Source organism: Xenopus tropicalis, chromosome 7, assembly GCF_000004195.4.
Source record: "Xenopus tropicalis strain Nigerian chromosome 7, UCB_Xtro_10.0, whole genome shotgun sequence".
Classification (NCBI taxonomy): Eukaryota; Metazoa; Chordata; class Amphibia; order Anura; family Pipidae; genus Xenopus; species Xenopus tropicalis.
The window spans coordinates 132,300,634-132,324,678 of record NC_030683.2 but is presented as its reverse complement, the minus strand read 5'-3'; the positions used below and the strand labels follow the sequence as shown (position 1 = coordinate 132,324,678).

The following is a 24,045-nucleotide window of genomic DNA, read 5'->3' as shown; positions in this document are numbered from 1 at the left end:
CGGTCCCGGTTCGGTAAGTTAACCCTTTGTAGGTTTCGGTATGGCAGCCCCGCAGTTTAACCCTGTATATCCCGCAGAGCCAGGGAGAGCTCGCTGTGTCAGTACTGAGCCCAGTCAGTAGGCAGCTCGCCACCCCCGGCCGCCCCTCCCACTTACCCCGCCCCTCCCACTTACCCTGCCCCTCTCCCCCCGGCCTGCCCCCCTCTCCCTCCGCACATTCCTGGCAGGATTCCTTGGGAGTCTCTCGGCTCAGTCTGCTCTCTGCTGCCGGGAGTTGGGGAGCGAATCCCGGGGAAACTTCCAGGAAAGTGCCCTGCGGCCCCCCAGCTGGATGTAAGTGGGGGTTCCCCCTATCCCCGCCTGTCACTGAACCCCCACATTCCCAGCAGACAGTGAACCCCCGGAGTTCTATGCTGAGATTCTCCCCCGGACTTTGCCCCCGACTGCACTGCCTGGAGACTGACATCCCACATCTCAAGCGACAGTGAACCCCGATATTGTGCCATTGCGCCCCCACTTGGCTGCTCTGCGCTGGGCTCCGGAGAAGGCTCAGGATGATCTGGGGGCGAACTGTGGCCCCTTGGGTCCCCCTCCTGCTGTTTGTCTCTCTGCTGCTCCTGCCCCAGGTAAGTGCCTTTTATATAAGTATATGCCCCAACCGGGGCAATGTGCTGTGTGAGCCCCACAGGGTGGGGGCAAATGGAGAGGATCCCCCTGTGCTCTAAACTAACTGCCACCTGAAGCCCATTGCAGACACTTACCCCCCAGGGCACTCATTTCATTCTGCCCCGGAGCCAATAGAGTTAGTCTGCCTGCTGGGCACCCTATCTGCCCCTGCCCATCGGGTATATAAATCCTTTCTTGCCCCCAGGCTCTGGAGATATAACCCTATATTTTACCCTTTCTTTCTGGAAATACCCCCAGTCCTTCCCCTGGGCCCTTGCAGACTGTGGGCAGTGCCAATGGCTCAGCAGCTGGGGGCCCCCACCGTATCCCTGTGCCCTGGGTATTATGCCCAATTACCCCTTCCCTGTGTGTTTTGCCCCCCCATTTACTCTTTCATGGACAAGTGGTGCTGTTTCAGGGTATCGTCCAATATTTCTGGCACGTTAGATTGTAAGCTCTTGTGCTTAGATGAAGCTCACTTTCTTGCCCAGTGGTTGTGTTAGTTCTGTGAGTGAGAGATGAGGTGGGGGGGGGGGGTAGGAAATGCTGACATGTACCTGGGGGCCCCAGGGGGTCCCACAATGAATGGCTGCAGGTGTCCCGGGGGGGGGGTACCTGTGACACCCATGGCCATTATAAATAGGGGCCCCCCCAATGGAAGTGGTTGGGGGGCGGGAATATAATACTGAACAGTGGTTGCTATGAAGGGAGCCCTGGGCGCCCACCTGGGACCCCCCTGCCTGACTGTGGGATTATGGGTGGGTCTCGCCGGCCTCCATTCATGTCTCTGCTCAAACACGCCGCGTGTTGCCTCCATTCCTGCGCGGGGGGGGTATAAAGTTTATTTAACATAGGGAGAGGATTACTGAAGCCCCTCCCCCAATGCGTATGCAAATAGGGGACCCTGGGAAGGAATGTCACATTTTGCCGCTAATCCCCAGGTTAAATAAACTGGATGCTCATTGGCTCCTTCTGCCCCGCTGGGCACTAACAAGGCCCGGTCAGCAAATGCGCCAACTGGGCTCCAGCGGAATTCCTAGAGTTTTACTTGGCCTTTAATAAGCTCTTTTCTTGTAGATTGTAAGCTCTTTTGGGCAGGGCTCCCTTCCCCTCTTGTATCGGTTACTGATTGCTTTATATGTTACTCCTTGTAGATTGTAAGCTCTTTTGGGCAGGGCTCCCTTCCCCTCCTGTATCGGTTACTGATTGCTTTATATGTTACTCCTTGTAGAGTGTAAGCTCTTTTGGGCAGGGCTCTCTTCCCCTCCTGTATCGGTTACTGATTGCTTTATATGTTACTCCTTGTAGAGTGTAAGCTCTTTTGGGCAGGGCTCTCTTCCCCTCCTGTATCGGTTACTGATTGCTTTATATGTTACTCCTTGTAGAGTGTAAGCTCTTTTGGGCAGGGCTCCCTTCCCCTCCTGTATCGGTTACTGATTGCTTTATATGTTACTCCTTGTAGATTGTAAGCTCTTTTGGGCAGGGCTCCCTTCCCCTCCTGTATCGGTTACTGATTGCTTTATATGTTACTCCTTGTAGAGTGTAAGCTCTTTTGGGCAGGGCTCTCTTCCCCTCCTGTATCGGTTACTGATTGCTTTATATGTTACTCCTTGTAGAGTGTAAGCTCTTTTGGGCAGGGCTCCCTTCCCCTCCTGTATCGGTTACTGATTGCTTTATATGTTACTCCTTGTAGATTGTAAGCTCTTTTGGGCAGGGCTCCCTTCCCCTCCTGTATCGGTTACTGATTGCTTTATATGTTACTCCTTGTAGAGTGTAAGCTCTTTTGGGCAGGGCTCTCTTCCCCTCCTGTATCGGTTACTGATTGCTTTATATGTTACTCCTTGTAGAGTGTAAGCTCTTTTGGGCAGGGCTCTCTTCCCCTCCTGTATCGGTTACTGATTGCTTTATATGTTACTCCTTGTAGAGTGTAAGCTCTTTTGGGCAGGGCTCCCTTCCCCTCCTGTATCGGTTACTGATTGCTTTATATGTTACTCCTTGTAGAGTGTAAGCTCTTTGGGGCAGGGCTCCCTTCCCCTCTTGTATCGGTTACTGATTGCTTTATATGTTACTCCTTGTAGAGTGTAAGCTCTTTTGGGCAGGGCTCCCTTCCCCTCTTGTATCGGTTACTGATTGCTTTATATGTTACTCCTTGTAGAGTGTAAGCTCTTTGGGGCAGGGCTCCCTTCCCCTCCTGTATCGGTTACTGATTGCTTTAAATGTTACTCCTTGTAGAGTGTAAGCTCTTTGGGGCAGGGCTCTCTTCCCCTCCTGTATCGGTTACTGATTGCTTTATATGTTACTCCTTGTAGATTGTAAGCTCTTTGGGGCAGGGCTCTCTTCCCCTCCTGTATCGGTTACTGATTGCTTTATATGTTACTCCTTGTAGAGTGTAAGCTCTTTGGGGCAGGGCTCTCTTCCCCTCCTGTATCGGTTACTGATTGCTTTATATGTTACTCCTTGTAGAGTGTAAGCTCTTTTGGGCAGGGCTCTCTTCCCCTCCTGTATCGGTTACTGATTGCTTTATATGTTACTCCTTGTAGAGTGTAAGCTCTTTGGGGCAGGGCTCCCTTCCCCTCTTGTATCGGTTACTGATTGCTTTATATGTAACTCCTTGTAGAGTGTAAGCTCTTTGGGGCAGGGCTCTCTTCCCCTCCTGTATCGGTTACTGATTGCTTTATATGTAACTCCTTGTAGAGTGTAAGCTCTTTGGGGCAGGGCTCTCTTCCCCTCCTGTATCGGTTACTGATTGCTTTATATGTTACTCCTTGTAGAGTGTAAGCTCTTTGGGGCAGGGCTCTCTTCCCCTCCTGTATCGGTTACTGATTGCTTTATATGTTACTCCTTGTAGAGTGTAAGCTCTTTGGGGCAGGGCTCCCTTCCCCTCCTGTATCGGTTACTGATTGCTTTATATGTTACTCCTTGTAGAGTGTAAGCTCTTTGGGGCAGGGCTCCCTTCCCCTCCTGTATCGGTTACTGATTGCTTTATATGTTACTCTGTATGCCCAATGTATGTAACCCACTTATTGTACAGCGCTGCGGGGTATGTTGGCACTTTATAAATGAATGTTAATAATAATAATTATGTTCCAGACTGTAAAGATTCATCAAGTGAGTGTGCTGTGTCCTTCCTGTTGTACAACTCCCAGCAGGTTAAAGGGTACAGACAGTAGGGGAAGATGGAGACAGTAGGGCAAGATGGAGACAGTAGGGCAAGATGGGGACAGTAGGGCAAGATGGAGACAGTAGGGCAAGATGGAGACAGTAGGACAAGATGGAGACAGTGGGGCAAGATGGGGACAGTAGGGTAAAATGGGGACAGTAGGGCAAGATGGAGACAGTAGGGCAAGATGGGGACAGTAGGGCAAGATGGAGACAGTGGGGCAAGATGGGGACAGTAGGGCAAGATGGAGACAGTAGGGCAAGATGGGGACAGTAGGGCAAGATGGAGACAGTAGGGCAAGATGGGGACAGTAGGGCAAGATGGAGACAGTAGGGCAAGATGGAGACAGTAGGACAAGATGGAGACAGTAGGACAAGATGGAGACAGTAGGGCAAGATGGGGACAGTAGGGCAAGATGGAGACAGTAGGGCAAGATGGAGACAGTGGGGCAAGATGGAGACAGTAGGACAAGATGGAGACAGTAGGACAAGATGGAGACAGTAGGGCAAGATGGGGACAGTAGGGCAAGATGGAGACAGTAGGGCAAGATGGAGACAGTAGGGCAAGATGGGGACAGTAGGGCAAGATGGAGACAGTAGGACAAGATGGAGACAGTAGGGCAAGATGGAGACAGTGGGGCAAGATGGAGACAGTGGGGCAAGATGGAGACAGTGGGGCAAGATGGGGACAGTGGGGCAAGATGGAGACAGTGGGGCAAGATGGGGACAGTGGGGCAAGATGGGGACAGTGGGGCAAGATGGGGACAGTGGGGCAAGATGGAGACAGTGGGGCAGGATGGAGGCAGTGGGGCAAGATGGAGGCAGTGGGGCAGGATGGAGGCAGTGGGGCAGGATGGAGGCAGTGGGGCAGGATGGAGGCAGTGGGGCAGGATGGAGGCAGTGGGGCAGGATAATTAATATCAATGATGTTATTCAGTTTATAGAGATATTGGGGGGGTCTCGGAGTTGTTGCCCATCAGCAGCTTAAAAGCCACAAAGTCTTCATTGTCTTGGGCTCTAACACTTTGCTATGAGTTGATTGGGGGGGGGGGGGGGGGGGGGGTCAGGGTTGGGGTATTTAGCAGAGTGGGGGTTTAGAGGAAGCCCAGTCCGTTGGTGGTTGGGCTGAGCCCCCCATGCCCCCTGATAGCTGGGAGTTGGTGGGGGGAGTGGGACATATATATATTATACAGGATCTATGGGGAATATTCTGTTTATGAGACTGGATGTAGGGAATCTGCCCCTCTAATATTTCCCAGTCTGGCCGAGTGCCCCCCCCCCGAGTGTCGTCCCCCCCCCCCCCCCCCCGGCCGCACACATATAGAACCTGAGCAACTCGGTGTAACAATCCCCGGCTCAGAATAACTGCCCCCGGCGTATAAATAGCTGCCTGCGAATTCCAGGGATTCATGTCCCCCCCCCGAGTGGGCTCTGCTCCCAACATACACCGACTGCCCACTGGGGGGGGACAAGAACTGCCCCCGTAATGTTCCGGCATTGCCCCCTGGGAAAGGCCTCCTTTGGCCGTCTCACCAACTGCAAGTCGCAGGGGTTCTTGGGGGGCTTCTCTGTGACAAACACCGTCCCACACAAACATGTGGGGTTCCCCCCACTGCCCATAGCTAAATATATAGGTGGGGTGTCAGTATATTGGGGGGATATACAGAGCGTTAATCTGTATCCCAGTTACTGTAGGTGTGGGGGTGTCGGTATATTGGGGGGATACACAGAGCGTTACACTGTATCCCAGTTACTGTAGGTGTGGGGGTGTCAGTATATTGGGGGGATACACAGAGCGTTACACTGTATCCCAGTTACTGTAGGTGTGGGGGTGTCAGTATATTGGGGGGATACACAGAGCGTTACACTGTATCCCAGTTATTGTAGGTGTGGGGGTGTCAGTATATTGGGGGGATACACAGAGTGTTACACTGTATCCCAGTTACTGTAGGTGTGGGGGTGTCAGTATATTGGGGGGATACACAGAGCGTTACACTGTATCCCGGTTACTGTAGGTTTGGGGGTGTCAGTATATTGGGGGGATACACAGAGTGTTACACTGTATCCCAGTTACTGTAGGTGTGGGGGTGTCAGTATATTGGGGGGATACACAGAGCGTTACACTGTATCCCAGTTACTGTAGGTGTGGGGGTGTCAGTATATTGGGGGGATACACAGAGCGTTACACTGTATCCCAGTTACTGTAGGTGTGGGGGTGTCAGTATATTGGGGGGATATACAGAGCGTTACACTGTATCCCGGTTACTGTAGGTGTGGGGGTGTCAGTATATTGGGGGGATACACAGCGTTACACTGTATCCCGGTTACTGTAGGTGTGGGGGTGTCAGTATATTGGGGGATATACAGAGCGTTACACTGTATCCCAGTTACTGTAGGTGTGGGGGTGTCAGTATATTGGGGGGATACACAGAGCGTTACACTGTATCCCAGTTACTGTAGGTGTGGGGGTGTCAGTATATTGGGGGGATACACAGAGCGTTACAACTGTATCCCAGTTACTGTAGGTGTGGGGGTGTCAGTATATTGGGGGGATATACAGAGCGTTACACTGTATCCCGGTTACTGTAGGTGTGGGGGTGTCAGTATATTGGGGGGATATACAGAGCGTTACACTGTATCCCGGTTACTGTAGGTGTGGGGGTGTCAGTATATTGGGGGGATACACAGAGCGTTACACTGTATCCCAGTTACTGTAGGTGTGGGGGTGTCAGTATATTGGGGGATATACAGAGCGTTACACTGTATCCCAGTTACTGTAGGTGTGGGGGTGTCAGTATATTGGGGGGATACACAGAGCATTACACTGTATCCCAGTTACTGTAGGTTTGGGGGTGTCAGTATATTGGGGGGATACACAGAGCGTTACACTGTATCCCGGTTACTGTAGGTTTGGGGGTGTCAGTATATTGGGGGATACACAGAGCGTTACACTGTATCCCAGTTACTGTAGGTGTGGGGGTGTCAGTATATTGGGGGGATACACAGAGCGTTACACTGTATCCCAGTTACTGTAGGTTTGGGGGTGTCAGTATATTGGGGGGATACACAGAGCGTTACTCTGTATCCCAGTTACTGTAGGTGTGGGGGTGTCAGTATATTGGGGGGATACACAGAGCGTTACACTGTATCCCAGTTACTGTAGGTGTGGGGGTGTCAGTATATTGGGGGGATACACAGAGCGTTACACTGTATCCCGGTTACTGGAGGTTTGGGGGTGTCAGTATATTAGGGGGATACACAGAGCGTTACAACTGTATCCCAGTTACTGTAGGTGTGGGGGTGTCAGTATATTGGGGGGATACACAGAGCGTTACGCTGTATCCCGGTTACTGTAGGTGTGGGGGTGTCAGTATATTGGGGGGATACACAGAGCGTTACACTGTATCCCCAGTTACTGTAGGTGTGGGGGTGTCAGTATATTGGGGGATACACAGAGCGTTACACTGTATCCCCGTACTGTAGGTGTGGGGGTTCAGTATATTGGGGGGATACACAGAGCGTTACACTGTATCCAGTTACTGTAGGTGTGGGGGTGTCAGTATATTGGGGGGATACACAGAGCGTTACACTGTATCCCAGTTACTGTAGGTGTGGGGGTGTCAGTATATTGGGGGGATACACAGAGCGTTACACTGTATCCCAGTTACTGTAGGTGTGGGGGTGTCAGTATATTGGGGGATACACAGAGCGTTACACTGTATCCCAGTTACTGTAGGTGTGGGGGTGTCAGTATATTGGGGGGATACACAGAGCGTTACACTGTATCCCCGGTTACTGTAGGTGTGGGGGTGTCAGTATATTGGGGGGATTACGAGCGTTACACTGTATCCAGTTACTGTAGGTGTGGGGTGTCAGTATATTGGGGGATATACGAGCGTTACACTGTATCCCAGTTACTGTAGGTGTGGGGGTTGTTCAGTATATTGGGGGGGATATACAGAGCGTTACACTGTATCCAGTTACTGTAGGTGTGGGGGTGTCAGTATATTGGGGGATATACAGAGCGTTACACTGTATCCCAGTTACTGTAGGTGTGGGGGTGCAGTATATTGGGGGGATACACAGAGCGTTACACTGTATCCCAGTTACTGTAGGTGTGGGGGTGGGTCAGTATATTGGGGGGATACACAGAGCGTTACACTGTATCCCAGTTACTGTAGGTGTGGGGGTGTCAGTATATTGGGGGGATACACAGAGCGTTACACTGTATCCCAGTTACTGTAGGTGTGGGGGTGTCAGTATATTGGGGGGATACACAGAGCGTTACACTGTATGCCCAGTTACTGTAGGTGTGGGGGTGTCAGTATATTGGGGGGATACACAGAGCGTTACACTGTATCCCAGTTACTGTAGGTGTGGGGGTGTCAGTATATTGGGGGGATACACAGAGCGTTACACTGTATCCCAGTTACTGTAGGTGTGGGGGTGTCAGTATATTGGGGGGATACACAGAGCGTTACAACTGTATCCCGGTTATGTAGGTGTGGGGGTGTCAGTATATTGGGGGATACACAGAGCGTTACACTGTATCCCGGTTACTGTAGGTGTGGGGGTGTCAGTATATTGGGGGGATATACAGAGCGTTACACTGTATACCCGGTTACTGTAGGTGTGGGGGTGTCAGTATATTGGGGATACACAGAGCGTTACACTGTATCCCAGTTACTGTAGGTGTGGGGGTGTCAGTATATTGGGGGGATACACAGAGCGTTACACTGTATCCCGGTTACTGTAGGTGTGGGGGTGTCAGTAATTGGGGGGATACACAGAGCGTTACACTGTATTCCCAGTTACTGTAGGTGTGGGGGTGTCAGTATATTGGGGGAATACACAGAGCGTTACACTGTATCCCGGTTACTGTAGGTGTGGGGGTGTCAGTATATTGAGGGGATACACAGAGCGTTACACTGTATCCCAGTTACTGTAGGTGTGGGGGTGTCAGTATATTGGGGGGATACACAGAGCGTTACACTGTATCCCGGTTACTGTAGTGTGGGGGTGTCAGTATATTGGGGGGGATACACAGAGCGTTACACTGTATCCCAGTTACTGTAGGTGTGGGGGTGTCAGTATATTGGGGGGGATACACAGAGCGTTACACTGTATCCCGTTACTGTAGGTGGTGGGGTGTCAGTATATTGGGGGGATACACAGAGCGTTACACTGTATCTCGGTTTACTGTAGGTGTGGGACTGTCAGTATATTGGGGGGATCACAGAGCGTTACACTGTATCCCGGTTACTGTAGGTGTGGGGGGTGTCAGTATATTGGGGGATACACAGAGCGTTACACTGTATCCAGTTACTGTAGGTGTGGGGGTGTCAGTATATTGGGGGGATACACAGAGCGTTACACTGTATCCCGTTACTGTAGGTTTGGGGGTGTCAGTATATTGGGGGGATATACAGAGCGTTACAACTGTATCCCGGTTTACTGTAGGTGTGGGGTGTCAGATATGGGGGATACACAAGCGTTAACGGTATCCGTTACTGTAGGTGTGGGACTGTCAGTATATGGGGGATATACAGAGCGTTACACTGTATCCCAGTTACTGTAGGTGTGGGGGTGTCAGTATATTTGGGGGATACACAGAGCGTTACACTGTATCCCAGTTACTGTAGGTGTGGGGGTGTCAGTATATTGGGGGGATATACAGAGCGTACACTGTATCCCAGTTACTGTAGGTGTGGGGTGTCAGTATATTGGGGGGATACACAGAGCGTTCACTGTATCCCAGTTACTGTAGGTGTGGGGGTGTCAGTATATTGGGGGGATATACAGAGCGTTACACTGTATCCCAGTTACTGTAAGGTGTGGGGGTGTCAGTATATTGGGGGGATACACAGAGCGTTACACTGTATCCAGTTACTGTAGGTGTGGGGGTGTCGGTATATTGGGGGGATACACAGAGCGTTACACTGTATCCCGGTTACTGTAGGTGTGGGGGTGTCAGTATATTGGGGGGATACACAGAGCATTACACTGTATCCCAGTTACTGTAGGTGTTGGGGGTGTCAGTATATTGGGGGGATATACAGAGCGTTACACTGTATCCCAGTTACTGTAGGTTGTGGGGGATGGTGGTCAGTATATTGGGGGGATATACAGAGCGTTACACTGTATCCCAGTTACTGTAGGTGTGGAGGTGTCAGTATATTGGGGGGATACACAGAGCGTTTACACTGTATCCCGAGTTACTGTAGGTGTGGGGGTGTCAGTATATTGGGGGGATATTTACAGAGCGTTACACTGTATCCCAGTTACTGTAGGTTTGGGGGTGTCAGTATATTGGCGGGATACACAGAGCGTTACACTGTATCCCAGTTACTGTAGTTTGGGTGTCAGTATATTGGGGGGATATACAGAGCGTTACACTGTATCCCGGTTACTGTAGTTTGGGGGTGTCAGTATATTGGGGGGATACCACAGAGCGTTACACTGTATCCCGGTTACTGTAGGTTTGGGGGTGTCAGTATATTGGCGGGATACACAGAGCGTTACACTGTATCCCAGTTACTGTTAGGTGTGCGGAGGTGTCAGTATATTGGGGGATAACACAGAGCGTTACACTGTATCCGGTTACTGTAGGTGTGGGGGTGTCAGTATATTGGGGGATACACAGAGCGTTACACTGTATCCCAGTTACTGTAGTGTGGGGGTGTCAGTATATTGGGGGATATACAGAGCGTTACACTGTATCCCAGTTACTGTAGGTGTGGGATTGTCGGTATATTGGGGGATACACAGAGGCGTTACACTGCTTTATATCCCATTTATGTAGGTTAGTGCGGAGGTGTGCAGTATATTGGGGGGATACACAGAGCGTTACACTGTTATCCCGGTTACCTGTAGGTGTGGGGTGTTCAGTATATTGCGGGGATACACAGAGCGTTTACACTGTATCCCAGTTACTGTAGGTGTGGGGGTTGTCGGTATATTGGGGGATACACAGAGCGTTACACTGTTATCCCGGTTATCTGTAGGTGTGGGGTTCAGTAATTGGGGGGATACACAGAGCGTTTACACTTGTTTATCCCGGTTACTGTAAGGTTGGTGTCAGTATATTGGGGGGATACACAGAGCGTTACACTGTATCCCGCGTACTGTAGGTTTCGGGCCGGTGTCAGTATATTTGGTGGGGATACACAGAGCCGTACACTGTATATCCGGCTTTACTGTAGTTTGGGGGTGTCAGTATATTGAGGGGGATATACAGAGCCGTTACACTGTAATTCCCAGGTTACTGTAGGTGTTGGCCAGGTTGTCAGTATATTGGGGATAACAGAGCGTTACACTGATCCCGCGTTACTGTAGGTGTGGGGTGTCAGTTATATTCGGGCGGATACACAAGAGCGTTACACTGTATCCCCAGTTACTGTAGGTGTGGGGGTGTCAGTATATTGGGAATACAGAGCGTTACACTGTATCCCAGTTATGTAGGTGTGGGTGTCGCCGTATATTGGGGGATACCAAGAGCGTTACACTGTATCCCAGTTACTGGAGGTTGGGGGTTCAGTATATGGCGGATACACAGAGCGTTACACTGTATCCGCTTTACTGTAGGTTGGAGGGTGTCAGTATATTGGGGGATACACAGAGCGTTTTACACTGTATCCCAGTTACTGTAGGGTGTGGGGGTTGTCGTATATTGGGGATACACAGAGCGTTACAACTGTAGCCGCGTTTTACTGTAGGTGTGGGGGTTCAGTATATTTGGGGGGATACACAGAGCGTTACACTGTATCCCGGTTACTGTAGGTTTGGGGTGTCCAGTATATTGGGGGATACACAGAGCGTTTACACTGTATCCCGGTTACTGTTAGGTTATGGGGGTGTCAGTATATGGGGGGATACCACAGAGCGTTACACTGTATCCCGGTTACTGTAGGTTTGGGGGTGTCAGTATATTGGGGAATGGGGGGGCCGTGTAGGTGACAGTGAGACTCACAAACACTTTGTACCCAGCTCTATGTTTTCTTGTGTATTTTGTCGGTTTGGTGACAATCTATTGCCCCCCCCCCCGTCTCTGCCCCCCCCCCTCGCCCGTCTCCGTTTATTGACCCCCCCAGGTTCCCACCCAGAGAGGCGGGGAGCGTGAAATCTCTGTTTGAGTAGGAAATTGGGCAGAGGGAGAATGAAAGGAGCAGTCTAATTGGGCGGGCGAGGGGGGGCGGGGGCATTTCTAATGGAGATTGGACTATCCCCCCCCCCTGCCTGGGGCTATCCTCCACTATCTGCCTCCCAATGCTGTGAACCTGCCCCCCTGCAGAGCATCGCGCCCCGGGGTACAATGTCAGTCTAATGGAATCTCCTTCAGGGGGAGATTAAAGGGGAAACTGCCCTCGTAGCAATTAAACTGGGAGCTGGGAGAGAAACAATATGGCAGCCCCCACCCCTATAGAGTAAATGGGCGCACCCTGTGCCCCCCTGTGTCTGGCCGTTCCTGCCCCAACCTGCGAGTTGTTGCCCTCAGGAAATCACGGCCCTCAGTACAATGGGGACTTTATTAAATGTGGCAAATGGGAGACCCGGGGTTTCCTCCAATGAGCTCAACTTCCTGGTTTTGTCCCCAGTTCCATAGCAACCGGCGGGACTTCCTGTCAGTCCTAAATATGGGTCAGAGGAACGAGACAGCGGGGGCCGAGTCACCCCCCTAACTGTAAGGAGTGGGGGCATCCGGGACTGGGGCATTTCCTTTAGGGTAGTCCTGGGGGGCAAAACACACCATGCCAAGCCCCTCTGTCTGTGCAACTACTGCTACTATATCCGCCATCTCCCCCTACTCCTACTATCCCACTGCTACTATATCCGCCATCTCCCCCTACTCCTACTATCCCACTGCTACTATATCCGCCATCTCCCCCTACTCCTACTATCCCACTGCTACTATATCCGCCATCTCCCCCTACTCCTACATCCCACTGCTACTATATCCGCCCATCTCCCCCACTCCTACTATCCCACTGCTTACTATAATCCGCCATCTCCCCCTACTCCTACTATCCCACTGCTACTATATCCGCCATCTCCTCCTACTCCTACAGCCCTAGTCCCTTCCCAGAGGCTATTATCCCCCCACTGCTACTATAGGCACCACTCCTCCCTACTATACCTGCTATCCCACAGCCCCAGTCCCTTCCCAGAGGCTATTATCTCCCCCACTGCTACTATAGGCACCATCTCTCCCTACTATACCTTGCTATCCCACAGCCCCATCCCTTCCCAAAGGCTATTATCCCCCCCACTGCTACTATAGCACCATCTCTCCCTTACTATACCTGCCTATCCACACCCCAGTCCCTTTCCCAGGAGCTATTATCCCCACTGCAACGTATAGGCACCACTCCTTCCCTTACTATACCTGCCTATCCCCACAGCCCCAGTCCCTTCCCAGAGGCCTATGATCCCCCCACTGCTACTATAGGCACCATCGTCTCCCTTACTATACCTGCTATCCCACAAGCCCCAGTCCCTTCCCAGAGGTATTATCCCCCCACTGCTACTATAGGCCCATCTCGCCTACTAACCTGCTATCCCACAGCCCAGTCCCTTCCAGAGGCTATTATCCCACTGCGCACTGATAGGCACCATCTCTCCCTTACTATACCTGCTACCCCACAGCCCCGTCCCTTCCCAGAGGCTATTTATCCCCCCACTGCTACTATAGGCACCATCTCTCCCTACTATACTGCTACCCCACAGCCCCAGTTCCCTTCCAGAGGGCTGATTATCCCCCACTGCCCTACTATAGGCACCATCTCTCCCTACTAACCTGCTATCCCACAGCCCAGCTCCCTTCCCAGAGGCTATTATCCCCACTGCTTTACTCTATAGGCCACCATCTCTCCCACTATACCTGCTACTCCCACAGCCCCAGTCCCTTCCAGAGGCATTATCCCCCACTGCTACTATAGGCACATTCTCCCTACTTATACCTGCTATCCCACACCCCCCAGTCCTTCCCAGAGTGCTATTATCCCTCCACTGCTACATAGGGCACCAATCTCTCCCTACTATACCTGCTATCCCACGAGCCCCAGTCCTCCCAGAGCTATTATTCCTGCCACTGCTTACTATAGGCCACCATCTCTCCCTTACTAACCTACTATCCCACAGCCCCAGTCCCTCCCAGAGGCTTATTTTATCCCCCCACTGCTTACTTATTAGCACCATCTTCTCCCTATATACCTGCTATCCCACACCCCCAGTCCCTTGCCCAAAGGCTATTATCCCCCACTGCTACTATAGGCCACCATCTATCCTACTATACCTGCTATCCACAATGCCCCAGTCCCTTCCCAGAGGCTATTATTCCCCCCACTGCTACTATAGGGCACCATCTCTCCCTACTTATACGCTTGCTATCCCACAGCCCCAGTCCCTTCCCAGAGGCTATTATGCCCCCCACTGCTACTATAGGCACCATCTCCCCCTACTATACCTGCTATCCGACAGCCCCAGTCCCTTCCCAGAGGCTATTATCCCCCACTGCTACTATATCCGCCATCTCTCCCTACTATTACCTGCTTTATCCACAGCCCCAGTCCTTCCCAGAGGCTATTATCCACCAACTGCTTACTATAGGCACCCACTCTCCCTACTATACCTACTTATCCCACAGCCCCAGTCCCCTCCCAGAGGCTATTATCACCAACTTGCTACTATAGCCACCATCTCTCCCTACTTATACCTGCTATCCCACAGCCCCAGTCCCTTCCCAGAGGCTATTATCCCCCCACTGCTACTATAGGGCACAATCTCTCCCTACTATTACCTGCTAATCCCACACCCCAGTCCCTTCCCAGAGGCTATTATCCCCACTTACCTACTATAGGCACCATCTCTCCCTACTATACCTGCTATCCACAGCCCAGTCCCTTCCCAGAGGCTGATTTATCCCCCCACTGCTACTATAGGCACCAATCTCTTCCCTACTATTACCTGCCTATCCCACAGCCCCAGTCCTCCCAGAGCGCTATTATCCCCCCACTGCTACTATAGGCACAATCTCTCCCTACTATACTGCTATCCACAGCCCCAGTTCCCTTCCCAGAGGCTTATTATCCCCCCACTGCTTACGTATTAGGCACCATCTCCCCTACTTATACCTGCTATCCCACAGCCCCAGTCCCTTCCCAGAGGCTGATATCCCCCCACTGCTACTATAGGCACCATCTCTCCCTACTATACCTGCTATCCCACAGCCCCAGTCCCTTCCCAGAGGCTATTATCCCCCCACTGCTACTATAGGCACCATCTCTCCCTACTATACCTGCTATCCCACAGCAGGAGACTGCTGATTGGCTGACGTGAGTGCAGCCTCAGTATCAGTTGGGCAGTAGGTACCATATTGCCCATCACTAGGGGGGTGTCGGATCCCATTCCCGGCCCTATGGAACGTTCCTCCTGTCTCTCCGGCTTGGGGCTCGGATTCTCTGACTCTGGGGGGGCCGGGGGGGCAGGAATGCTTTGTTCCATACAGACCCCTGCGGGTGTGTGGGGGGGCGGAGGGTCCCACATGAGGGAAATGATGGTTTATGGAGCGACAGCTGGTTCTGCCCCTTCCCACTCACTCACCTGCCCGGACTTGCCCCCCAGTCTCTGATCTGCCCGATTCTCAGAACTGGTTTCCTTTCAGCAGAATCCAGGGGGCAGCGGGTGGGGGGGTCCGTGTAGCCAGGAAGCATCACAGCAATGGGGGATCCAGCTGTTGTTGAACTACAACTCCCAGTATAGGCCCAGTAGCCCCCACAGGCCCAGTATAAAGCAGTGATAGCCCCCTTCCCTGCCTGAGGGCCCCAGGTCAGTATCCCTGACTAACTGGTTAGCATGGGGAGGCTAGGGGCCACTGTCCTATAGGGCCCTAGGGTGTATATTGGGGTACTTGGGGGGCAGGGGGGCAGTATACATGGCAGCTCCGGCTATATTGGGCCATAGAGTAATCGGGGCAGAGATGGAGGCTCTAATTTTGGGCTCCGCTTTATTAGGAACCGTCGGCGCCGGAGTCGCTCCCACATGATCCGCGGATATTTCTGTCCCTTCTATTTCCTTCCCTGTAAAGCGTCTCTCTGATTTCCAGGCTGATATGTTCCACCTGGGGGTGGGGGGGCTGATATTCCTACTGGGGGCGGGGGCTGATATTTCCTACTGGGGCAGGGGGGGCGCTGATTATATGTTCCTACTGGTGGCGGGGGGGCTGATATTTTCCTACTGGGGGGGGCTGATATTGTTCCTACTGGGGGCGGGGGCTGATATGTTCCTACTGGGGGCGGGGGCTGATAATTTCCTGACTGGGCGGGGGCTGATATGCTTCCTACTGGGCGGCGGGGCTGATTATTGTTCCTTACTGGGGCCGGGGGCTGATATGTCCTACTGGGTGGCTGGAATATGTTCCTACTGGGGGCGGGGGGCTGATATGTCCTACGGGTTCCGGGGAGCTGATATGTTCCTACTGGGGGGCTGATATTTCCTACGGGGCGGCGGGCTGATTTGTCCTACTGGGGGCGGGGGGGCTTTATATGTTTCCTACTGGGGGTGGGGGGCTGAATATGTTCCTACTGGGCGGGGGGCGGGCTGATATGTTCCTACTGGGCCAGGCGGCGGGGCTGATATTGTTCCTACTGCGGGCGGGGGGCGCTGATATGTTCGCTACTGGGGGCGGGGGGGCTTATATGTTGCCTAATGGGGCGGGGGCTCTTATATGTTCCTACTGGGGGCGGGGGGGCTGATATGTTCCTACTGGGGGCGGGGGGCTGAATATGTTCCTACTGGTGGGCGGTGGGGGCTGATATGTCCTATATGGGGGCGGGCGGGCTATATTTTCCTACTGGGGGGGGGGCTGATATGTTCCTACTGGGGCGGGGGGGGCTTATATGTCTAAATGGGGGCGGGGGCTTATATGTTCCTACTGGGGCGTGGGGGGGCTGATATGTTCCTACTGGGGCACGGGGGGCTGATATGTCCTACTGGGGGCGGGGGGCGGTGATATGTTCCTACTGGGGCGGGGGGCTGATATGTTCCTACTGGGGCGGGGGTGCTGATATGTTGCCTACTGGGGGCGGGGGGGGCTGATATGCTTCCTACTGGGGCGGGGGGGCTGATATGTTCTTGACTGGGGCGTGGGGGGGCTGATTTGTTCCTACTGGGGGCGGGGGGGCTACAGAACTTTCCCTTTAGTCTGGGTGTTGGGGGGGGTTACACAGTATCTTTCCTAAAGCCGAGCTGCTGCCACAGGGAAATAAAAGTAGCCCAGCGAGCGGACCTTTCCGTGTATGGGCCCTATATATACATATAGTATCTCTCCTCGGCCTGTGGGAGGCGCTTTTCCTATTGGACCAGGAGTAGAATTAAAGGCAAACAATTCCTCGTCGGGGTTAACTCTCTCAGGTGCAATAATAACCCGCTGGGTAAATATTAACTTTACTTACCCTTTGACACAGGAATTCTGCCGCTGTCTCTCCAAGGGGCAAGAGCGACACAAAGGGCTTCTGTGCTACAAATAAAAGCCCCCTCCCCAACTGCACCGGGGCAAATAGGAGACCTTGGCATTAACAATGAACTTTGCCTTTAAATTAACCGTTAGCTTGCTGGACCGGAAGCGACCCAAGTGCCTGAAGCTTTTACTGTTATTTGGGCTTCTGTATCCGCTGCTTCTCTATTAGGGTTCTGTCAAACCAGAAATTTAGAATGCCATTTGGTTGCTAGGGTGAGGGACTCCAGCAACCAGAAAGATTAATATTTTGCACCCCACTGTCTGGAAAATAATACAAAGCAATTTTTGGATTGGCTGCAAGCTGAAAGTGGGAGTGTCAACAACTGCTCATTGGAGCAAAGATATACTGGGTTGTTATGGGTCACTATAAACCCAGTGAGAATGAGGGATGAATGGGTATTGGGGAGTTGTATCAGGAGTCAGAACCAGCAGTGCAGGGAAGGGACAGACACAGTGACAGTTACACATAACTATAAACCCAGTGAGAATGAGGAATGAATGGATATTGGGGAGTTGTATCAGGAGTCAGAACCAGCAGTGCAGGGAAGGGAAAGGGACAGACACAGTGACAGTTACACATAACTATAAACCCAGTGAGAATGAGGAATGAATGGATATTGGGGAGTTGTATCAGGAGTCAGAACCAGCAGTGCAGGGAAGGGAAAGGGACAGACACAGTGACAGTTACACATAACTATAAACCCAGTGAGAATGAGGGATGAATGGATATTGGGGAGTTGTATCAGGAGTCAGAACCAGCAGTGCAGGGAAGGGAAAGGGACAGACACAGTGGACAGTTACACATAACTATAAACCCAGTGAGAATGAGGAATGAATGGATATTGGGGAGTTGTATCAGGAGTCAGAACCAGCAGTGCAGGGAAGGGAAAGGGACAGACACAGTGACAGTTACACATAACTATAAACCCAGTGAGAATGAGGGATGAATGGATATTGGGGAGTTGTATCAGGAGTCAGAACCAGCAGTGCAGGGAAGGGAAAGGGACAGTGACAGTTACACATAACTATAAACCCAGTGAGAATGAGGGATGAATGGGTATTGGGGAGTTGTATCAGGAGTCAGAACCAGCAGTGCAGGGAAGGGAAAGGGACAGACACAGTGACAGTTACACATAAACTATAAACCCAGTGAGAATGAGGAATGAATGGATATTGGGGAGTTGTATCAGGAGTCAGAACCAGCAGTGCAGGGAAGGGAAAGGGACAGGGACAGTGACAGTTACACATAACTATAAACCCAGTGAGAATGAGGAATGAATGGGTATTGGGGAGTTGTATCAGGAGTCAGAACCAGCAGTGCAGGGAAGGGAAAGGGACAGACACAGTGACAGTTACACATAACTATAAACCCAGTGAGAATGAGGAATGAATGGATATTGGGGAGTTGTATCAGGAGTCAGAACCAGCAGTGCAGGGAAGGGGACAGACACAGTGACAGTTACACATAACTATAAACCCAGTGAGAATGAGGAATGAATGGGTATTGGGGAGTTGTATCAGGAGTCAGAACCAGCAGTGCAGGGAAGGGACCCAGTGAGAATGAATGGATATTGGGAAGCTGCTTAGAGTATCTTTGTGCAACATTTTATATTTGGATATATATCTGTGGGGAGGGATTCAGGGGGCGGGGCAAATGCTGTAGCAGGGCGGAGCTATGGCAGGAATGCGGCTCCTTGGGGGCGGGGCCCAGGTACAATGGCAGATCAAACAGCGCAGGAATCTGGAGAGATGGAGTGGAGGTCACAGCAAACACAGTGAGAGCTGGGGGGGGGGGGCAGATTAAAGGGAACATTAAGTAAACAATAAAAAAGAATCATTTAACATAATTTAGCAGCTTGGCAGTTGGTCGTTATTTTTTATTAACATGCAGATTTCCATCCATTTCCTTCCCGTCGGCACCAACTCGACACTAAGGCTCCAATCAGTGCTCATGCTGAGCCGCTAATTAGCAGGTCGTTAACAAACACTGTCATGGCTGCATATTAATCAGTGGGGTCTGCGGCATCCAGTGTACCTGCTAATTAGCCCTGGGGGTGTGGCCTTGTGGAAGGGGAGGGAAGCCCCACTGAGCCATTCAGTCACCCAGTCCCCCCCCTGCTGCTGCTATTGGCTGCTCATATCCCCCAGGTGTTGTTGAACTACACACAGTCTGGGGCAGGGGAAGCGAATCATTGGCAGCTCTTATCTCTGCATCATCTGATTGGTTACAGCCGGGAGATTGGAATGTAATGAGTTCATAGTGCGAGTCCCGTCCTGTATCTCTGTACCCCCTGCCCCTGCCCTACCGCTGCCCCTGCCCCTGCCCCTGCCCTGCCCCTGCCCCTGCCCTACCCTGCCCTGAGATGTTATGGGGCCCCTGATTAGGCAGCGTGTGTCCCCCCTGCTTCTTCTGAACCCCTTCCTATGCTGATGGTGAGATCCCCTTTCCTCCCCACCCCCAATGTATCACTCATTCCCCCTCTCTTGGTAGGGAACCCCATAACCTGACTGCCCTTACAGTAAGGAACCCCTTCCTATGCTGATGGTGAGATCCCCTTTCCCCCCACCCCCAATGTATCACTCATTCCCCCTCTCTGGGTAGGGAACCCCATAACCTGACTGCCCTTACAGTAAGGAACCCCTTCCTATGCTGATGGTGAGATCCCCTTTCCTCCCCACCCCCAATGTATCACTCATTCCCCCTCTCTTGGTAGGGAACCCCATAACCTGACTGCCCTTACAGTAAGGAACCCCTTCCTATGCTGATGGTGAGATCCCCTTTCCCCCACCCCCAATGTATCACTCATTCCCCCTCTCTGGGTAGGGAATCCCATAACCTGACTGCCCTTACAGTAAGGAAACCCTTCCTATGCTGATGGTGAGATCCCCTTTCCTCCCCACCCCCAATGTATCACTCATTCCCCCTCTCTTGGTAGGGAATCCCATAACCTGACTGCCCTTACAGTAAGGAACCCCTTCCTATGCTGATGGTGAGACCCCCTTTCCTCCCCACCCCCAATGTATCACTCATTCCCCCTCTCTGGGTAGGGAACCCCATAACCTGACTGCCCTTACAGGAAGGAACCCCTTCCTAACCACTCTTCATTAAGGCAAGGATGTTAGTTGTACTGTGGCTATCAGGGGATGCTGGGAGCTGGAGTCCTGGCTGGAGGCCAACAGGTTGGGCAGACCCTTTCCCAGAATTCCATGCTGATTGTGACAGGGAAGTGTTAGCTTACTGGGTGCAGGAGGGGCCCCTCTATTTCTGTATTGGGGGTACGAGCCAGTGACTCGCTGGGCCGTATGATGTCATATTGTGGAACCTGAAGCCCCCGGCCGGCTCGTGTTTCCGTATTAAAGGGACAAGTTTAACACCTGAGTAACGGGCAGTTTATTCATTACTCCCTATTGGCTGTGGGATCTATTCTGGGCAGCGAGGGGAGGAGCCTCCGTGGCAAACGTTTGGATACGTGCCTGAAAGCAACGTGTGATGTGTAGTAACGTAGTGTCGCTCTGGGGAAATATTTACTTACCCTTTTGTATTTGGACTGGGAACATAGTAATGTCTTCTGCCTTTCCTAACAGCAGTCCTGCCCTGCTTTATGGCTGAGATTCTAGCTATCTGTATAACAGAGCATTCTGTCACAGTGGCACAGATCCTATCTGATCCCCCCATTGTAAGCAGCAGTCCTGCCCTGCTTTATGGCTGAGATTCTAGCTATCTGTATAACAGAGCATTCTGTCACAGTGGCACAGATCCTATCTGATCCCCCCCCATTGTAAGCAGCAGTCCTGCCCTGCTTTATGGCTGAGATTCTAGCTATCTGTATAACAGAGCATTCTGTCACAGTGGCACAGATCCTAATCTGATCCCCCCATTGTAAGCAGCAGTCCTGCCCTGCTTTATGGCTGAGATTCTAAGCTATCTGTATAACAGAGCTTCTGTCACAGTTGGCACAGATCCTATCTGATCCCCCCCCATTGTAAGCAGCAGTCCTGCCCTGCTTTATGGCTGAGATTCTAGCTATCTGTATAACAGAGCAATCTGTCACAGTGGCACAGATCCTATCTGATCCCCCCATTGTAAGCAGCAGTCCTGCCCTGCTTATGGCTGAGATTCTAGCTATCTGTATAACAGAGCATTCTGTCACAGTGGCACAGATCCTATCTGATCCCCCATTGTAAGCAGCAGTCCTGCCCTGCTTTATGGCTGAGATCCTAGCTATCTGTATAACAGAGCATTCTGTCACAGTGGCACAGATCCTATCTGATCCCCCCATTGTAAGCAGCAGTCCTGCCCTGCTTTATGGCTGAGATTCTAGCTATCTGTATAACAGAGCATTCTGTCACAGTGGCACAGATCCTATCTGATCCCCCCATTTGTAAGCAGCAGTCCTGCCCTGCTTTATGGCTGAATTCGAGTATCTGTATAACGAGCATTCTGTCACAGTGGCACAGATCCTATCTGATCCCCCCATTGTAGCAGCAGTCCTGCCTGCTTTTATGGCTAGATTCTAGCTATCTGTATAAACAGAGCATTCTGTCACAGTGGCACAGATTCCTATCTGATCCCCCCATTGTAAGCAGCAGTCCTGCCCTGCTTTATGGCTGAGATTCTAGCTATCTGTATAACAGAGCATTCTGTCACAGTGGCACAGATCCTATCTGATCCCTCCATTGTAAGCAGCAGTCCTGCCCTGCTTTATGGCTGAGATTCTAGCTATCTGTATAACAGAGCATTCTGTCACAGTGGCACAGATCCTACCCCCCCCCCCATTGTAAGCAGCAGTCCTGCCCTGCTTTATGGCTGAGATTCTAGCTATCTGTATAACAGAGCATTCTGGCAAAGGAAATATCAGTATTGATGATAAATAGGAAGATGTAAGAAGGGAAATTGGGGGCTAATTGTGCCTTTTGACCTTTTCCTGGGAAGATTCCATGGAACGCAGAAGGAATGGTTCCGGAAGGGGCAGAAATTTCAGTGCAAATGAGAATTCCTGAGCTGATTGAAGGCCTCGTGTTATAATGAACAGCAAACACTCGGCTGGGGGGGGGTCTCTTCTTGGAGCCCAAGTGACAGATGTGAATGTGTTTGCTCTCGGCCGGGGCTGTTAGACAAATCTCGGTGGCCCCGTGCCAGTGTACACAGCTGATAAAGGGCTGTTTGCCTCTCGCTCTGCCCATCAGCTCCGGAAACAAATGCCTCTCCCTCAGGGACCCTCAACTGCTTCCGACTGATAAAGGGGAACTTTACCTTTTTGCTTTTAGTGCCACATACAGTGACTGCCATACAGGGGCCCTCATTGGCTGCTGCCCAGCCCACTGCATGGATTAGGCCCCACGGATTGGTCCTTCCAGTATCCGGCTGCTGGCAGCCCAGATATCTGCTGGCCCAATATTCCCATTTGGGTTACTTTGCCTTAGAAAGGATTATTACTATGAACTGGACCCCACATTGGGGGTGGGGAGGAAAGGGGATCTCACTATCAGCATAGGAAGGGGTTCCTTACTGTAAGGGCAGTCAGGTTATGGGGTTCCCTACCAAGAGAGGGGGAATGAGTGATTCATTGGGGGTGGGGAGGAAAGGGGATCTCACTATCAGCATAGGAAGGGGTTCCTTACTGTAAGGCAGTCAGGTTATGGGGTCCCTACCAAGAGAGGGGGGAATGAGTGAACATTGGGGGTGGGGAGGAAAGGGGATCTCACCATCAGCATAGGAAGGGGTTCCTTACTGTAAGGGCAGTCAGGTTATGGGGTTCCCTACCAAGAGAGGGGGAATGAGTGATACATTGGGGGTGGGGAGGAAAGGGGATCTCACCATCAGCATAGGAAGGGGCTCCTTACTGTAAGGGCAGTCAGGTTATGGGGTTCCCTACCAAGAGAGGGGGAATGAGTGATACATTGGGGGTGGGAGGGAAGGGGATCTCACCATCAGCATAGGAAGGGGTTCCTTATTGTAAGGGCAGTCAGGTTATGGGTTCCCTACCCAGAGAGGGGGAATGATGATACATTGGGGGTGGGGAGGGAAAGGGGATCTCACCTATCAGCATAGGAAGGGGCTCCTTACTGTAAGGGCAGTCAGGTTATGGGGTTCCCTACCAAGAGAGGGGGAATGAGTGATACATTGGGGGTGGGGAGGGAAGGGGATCTCACCATCAGCATAGGAAGGGGTTCCTTACTGTAAGGGCAGTCAGGTTATGGGTTCCCTACCAAGAGAGGGGGGAATGAGTGATACATTGGGGGTGGGAGAAAGGGGATCTCACATCAGCATAGGGGAAGGGGTTCCTTACTGTAAGGGCAGTCAGGTTATGGGATTCCCTACCAAGAGAGAGGGAATGAGTGATACATTGGGGGTGGGGAGGAAAGGAGATCTCACCATCAGCATAGGAAGGGGTTCCTTACTGTAAGGGCAGTCAGGTTATGGGGTTCCCTACCCAGAGAGGGGGAATGAGTGATACATTGGGGGTGGGGAGGAAAGGGATCTCACCATCAGCATAGGAAGGGGCTCTTTACTGGACTCAGCGGCCCAACAAACCTAGATCATAGGCACCGTGGGGCAATCCATTGTTGGTTTCTATAGGCCAGCTGATTACAGATGGGAACTGTATGGATGATGCCGGGGGGGGGGCACATATACTGTACTGGCACAAACATTAGCCTACTATTTGACGAGTAGGGTTGTTGGGCTTTATGGGGCCCCTGTGTGA

The 24,045-nt window shown here is 51.8% G+C and overlaps 1 protein-coding gene across 11 annotated transcripts in view; it reads left to right on the top strand.

The window, feature by feature from the left end:
* The first annotated feature begins 201 nt into the window (after positions 1-201).
* The window catches only part of hspg2 (heparan sulfate proteoglycan 2), a 142,111-nt gene continuing 118,267 nt past the window's right edge, over positions 202-24,045 (top strand). For 10 of the 11 annotated variants that reach the window (XM_031906770.1, XM_031906766.1, XM_031906772.1 and 7 more), the window contains exon 1: positions 202-626. In XM_031906770.1, the coding sequence (XP_031762630.1) occupies positions 555-626 (72 nt within the window). In that variant the 5' untranslated portion in view covers positions 202-554. The remainder of the gene's footprint in view (positions 627-24,045) is intronic. The other variant, XM_031906775.1, reaches the window with a different exon arrangement.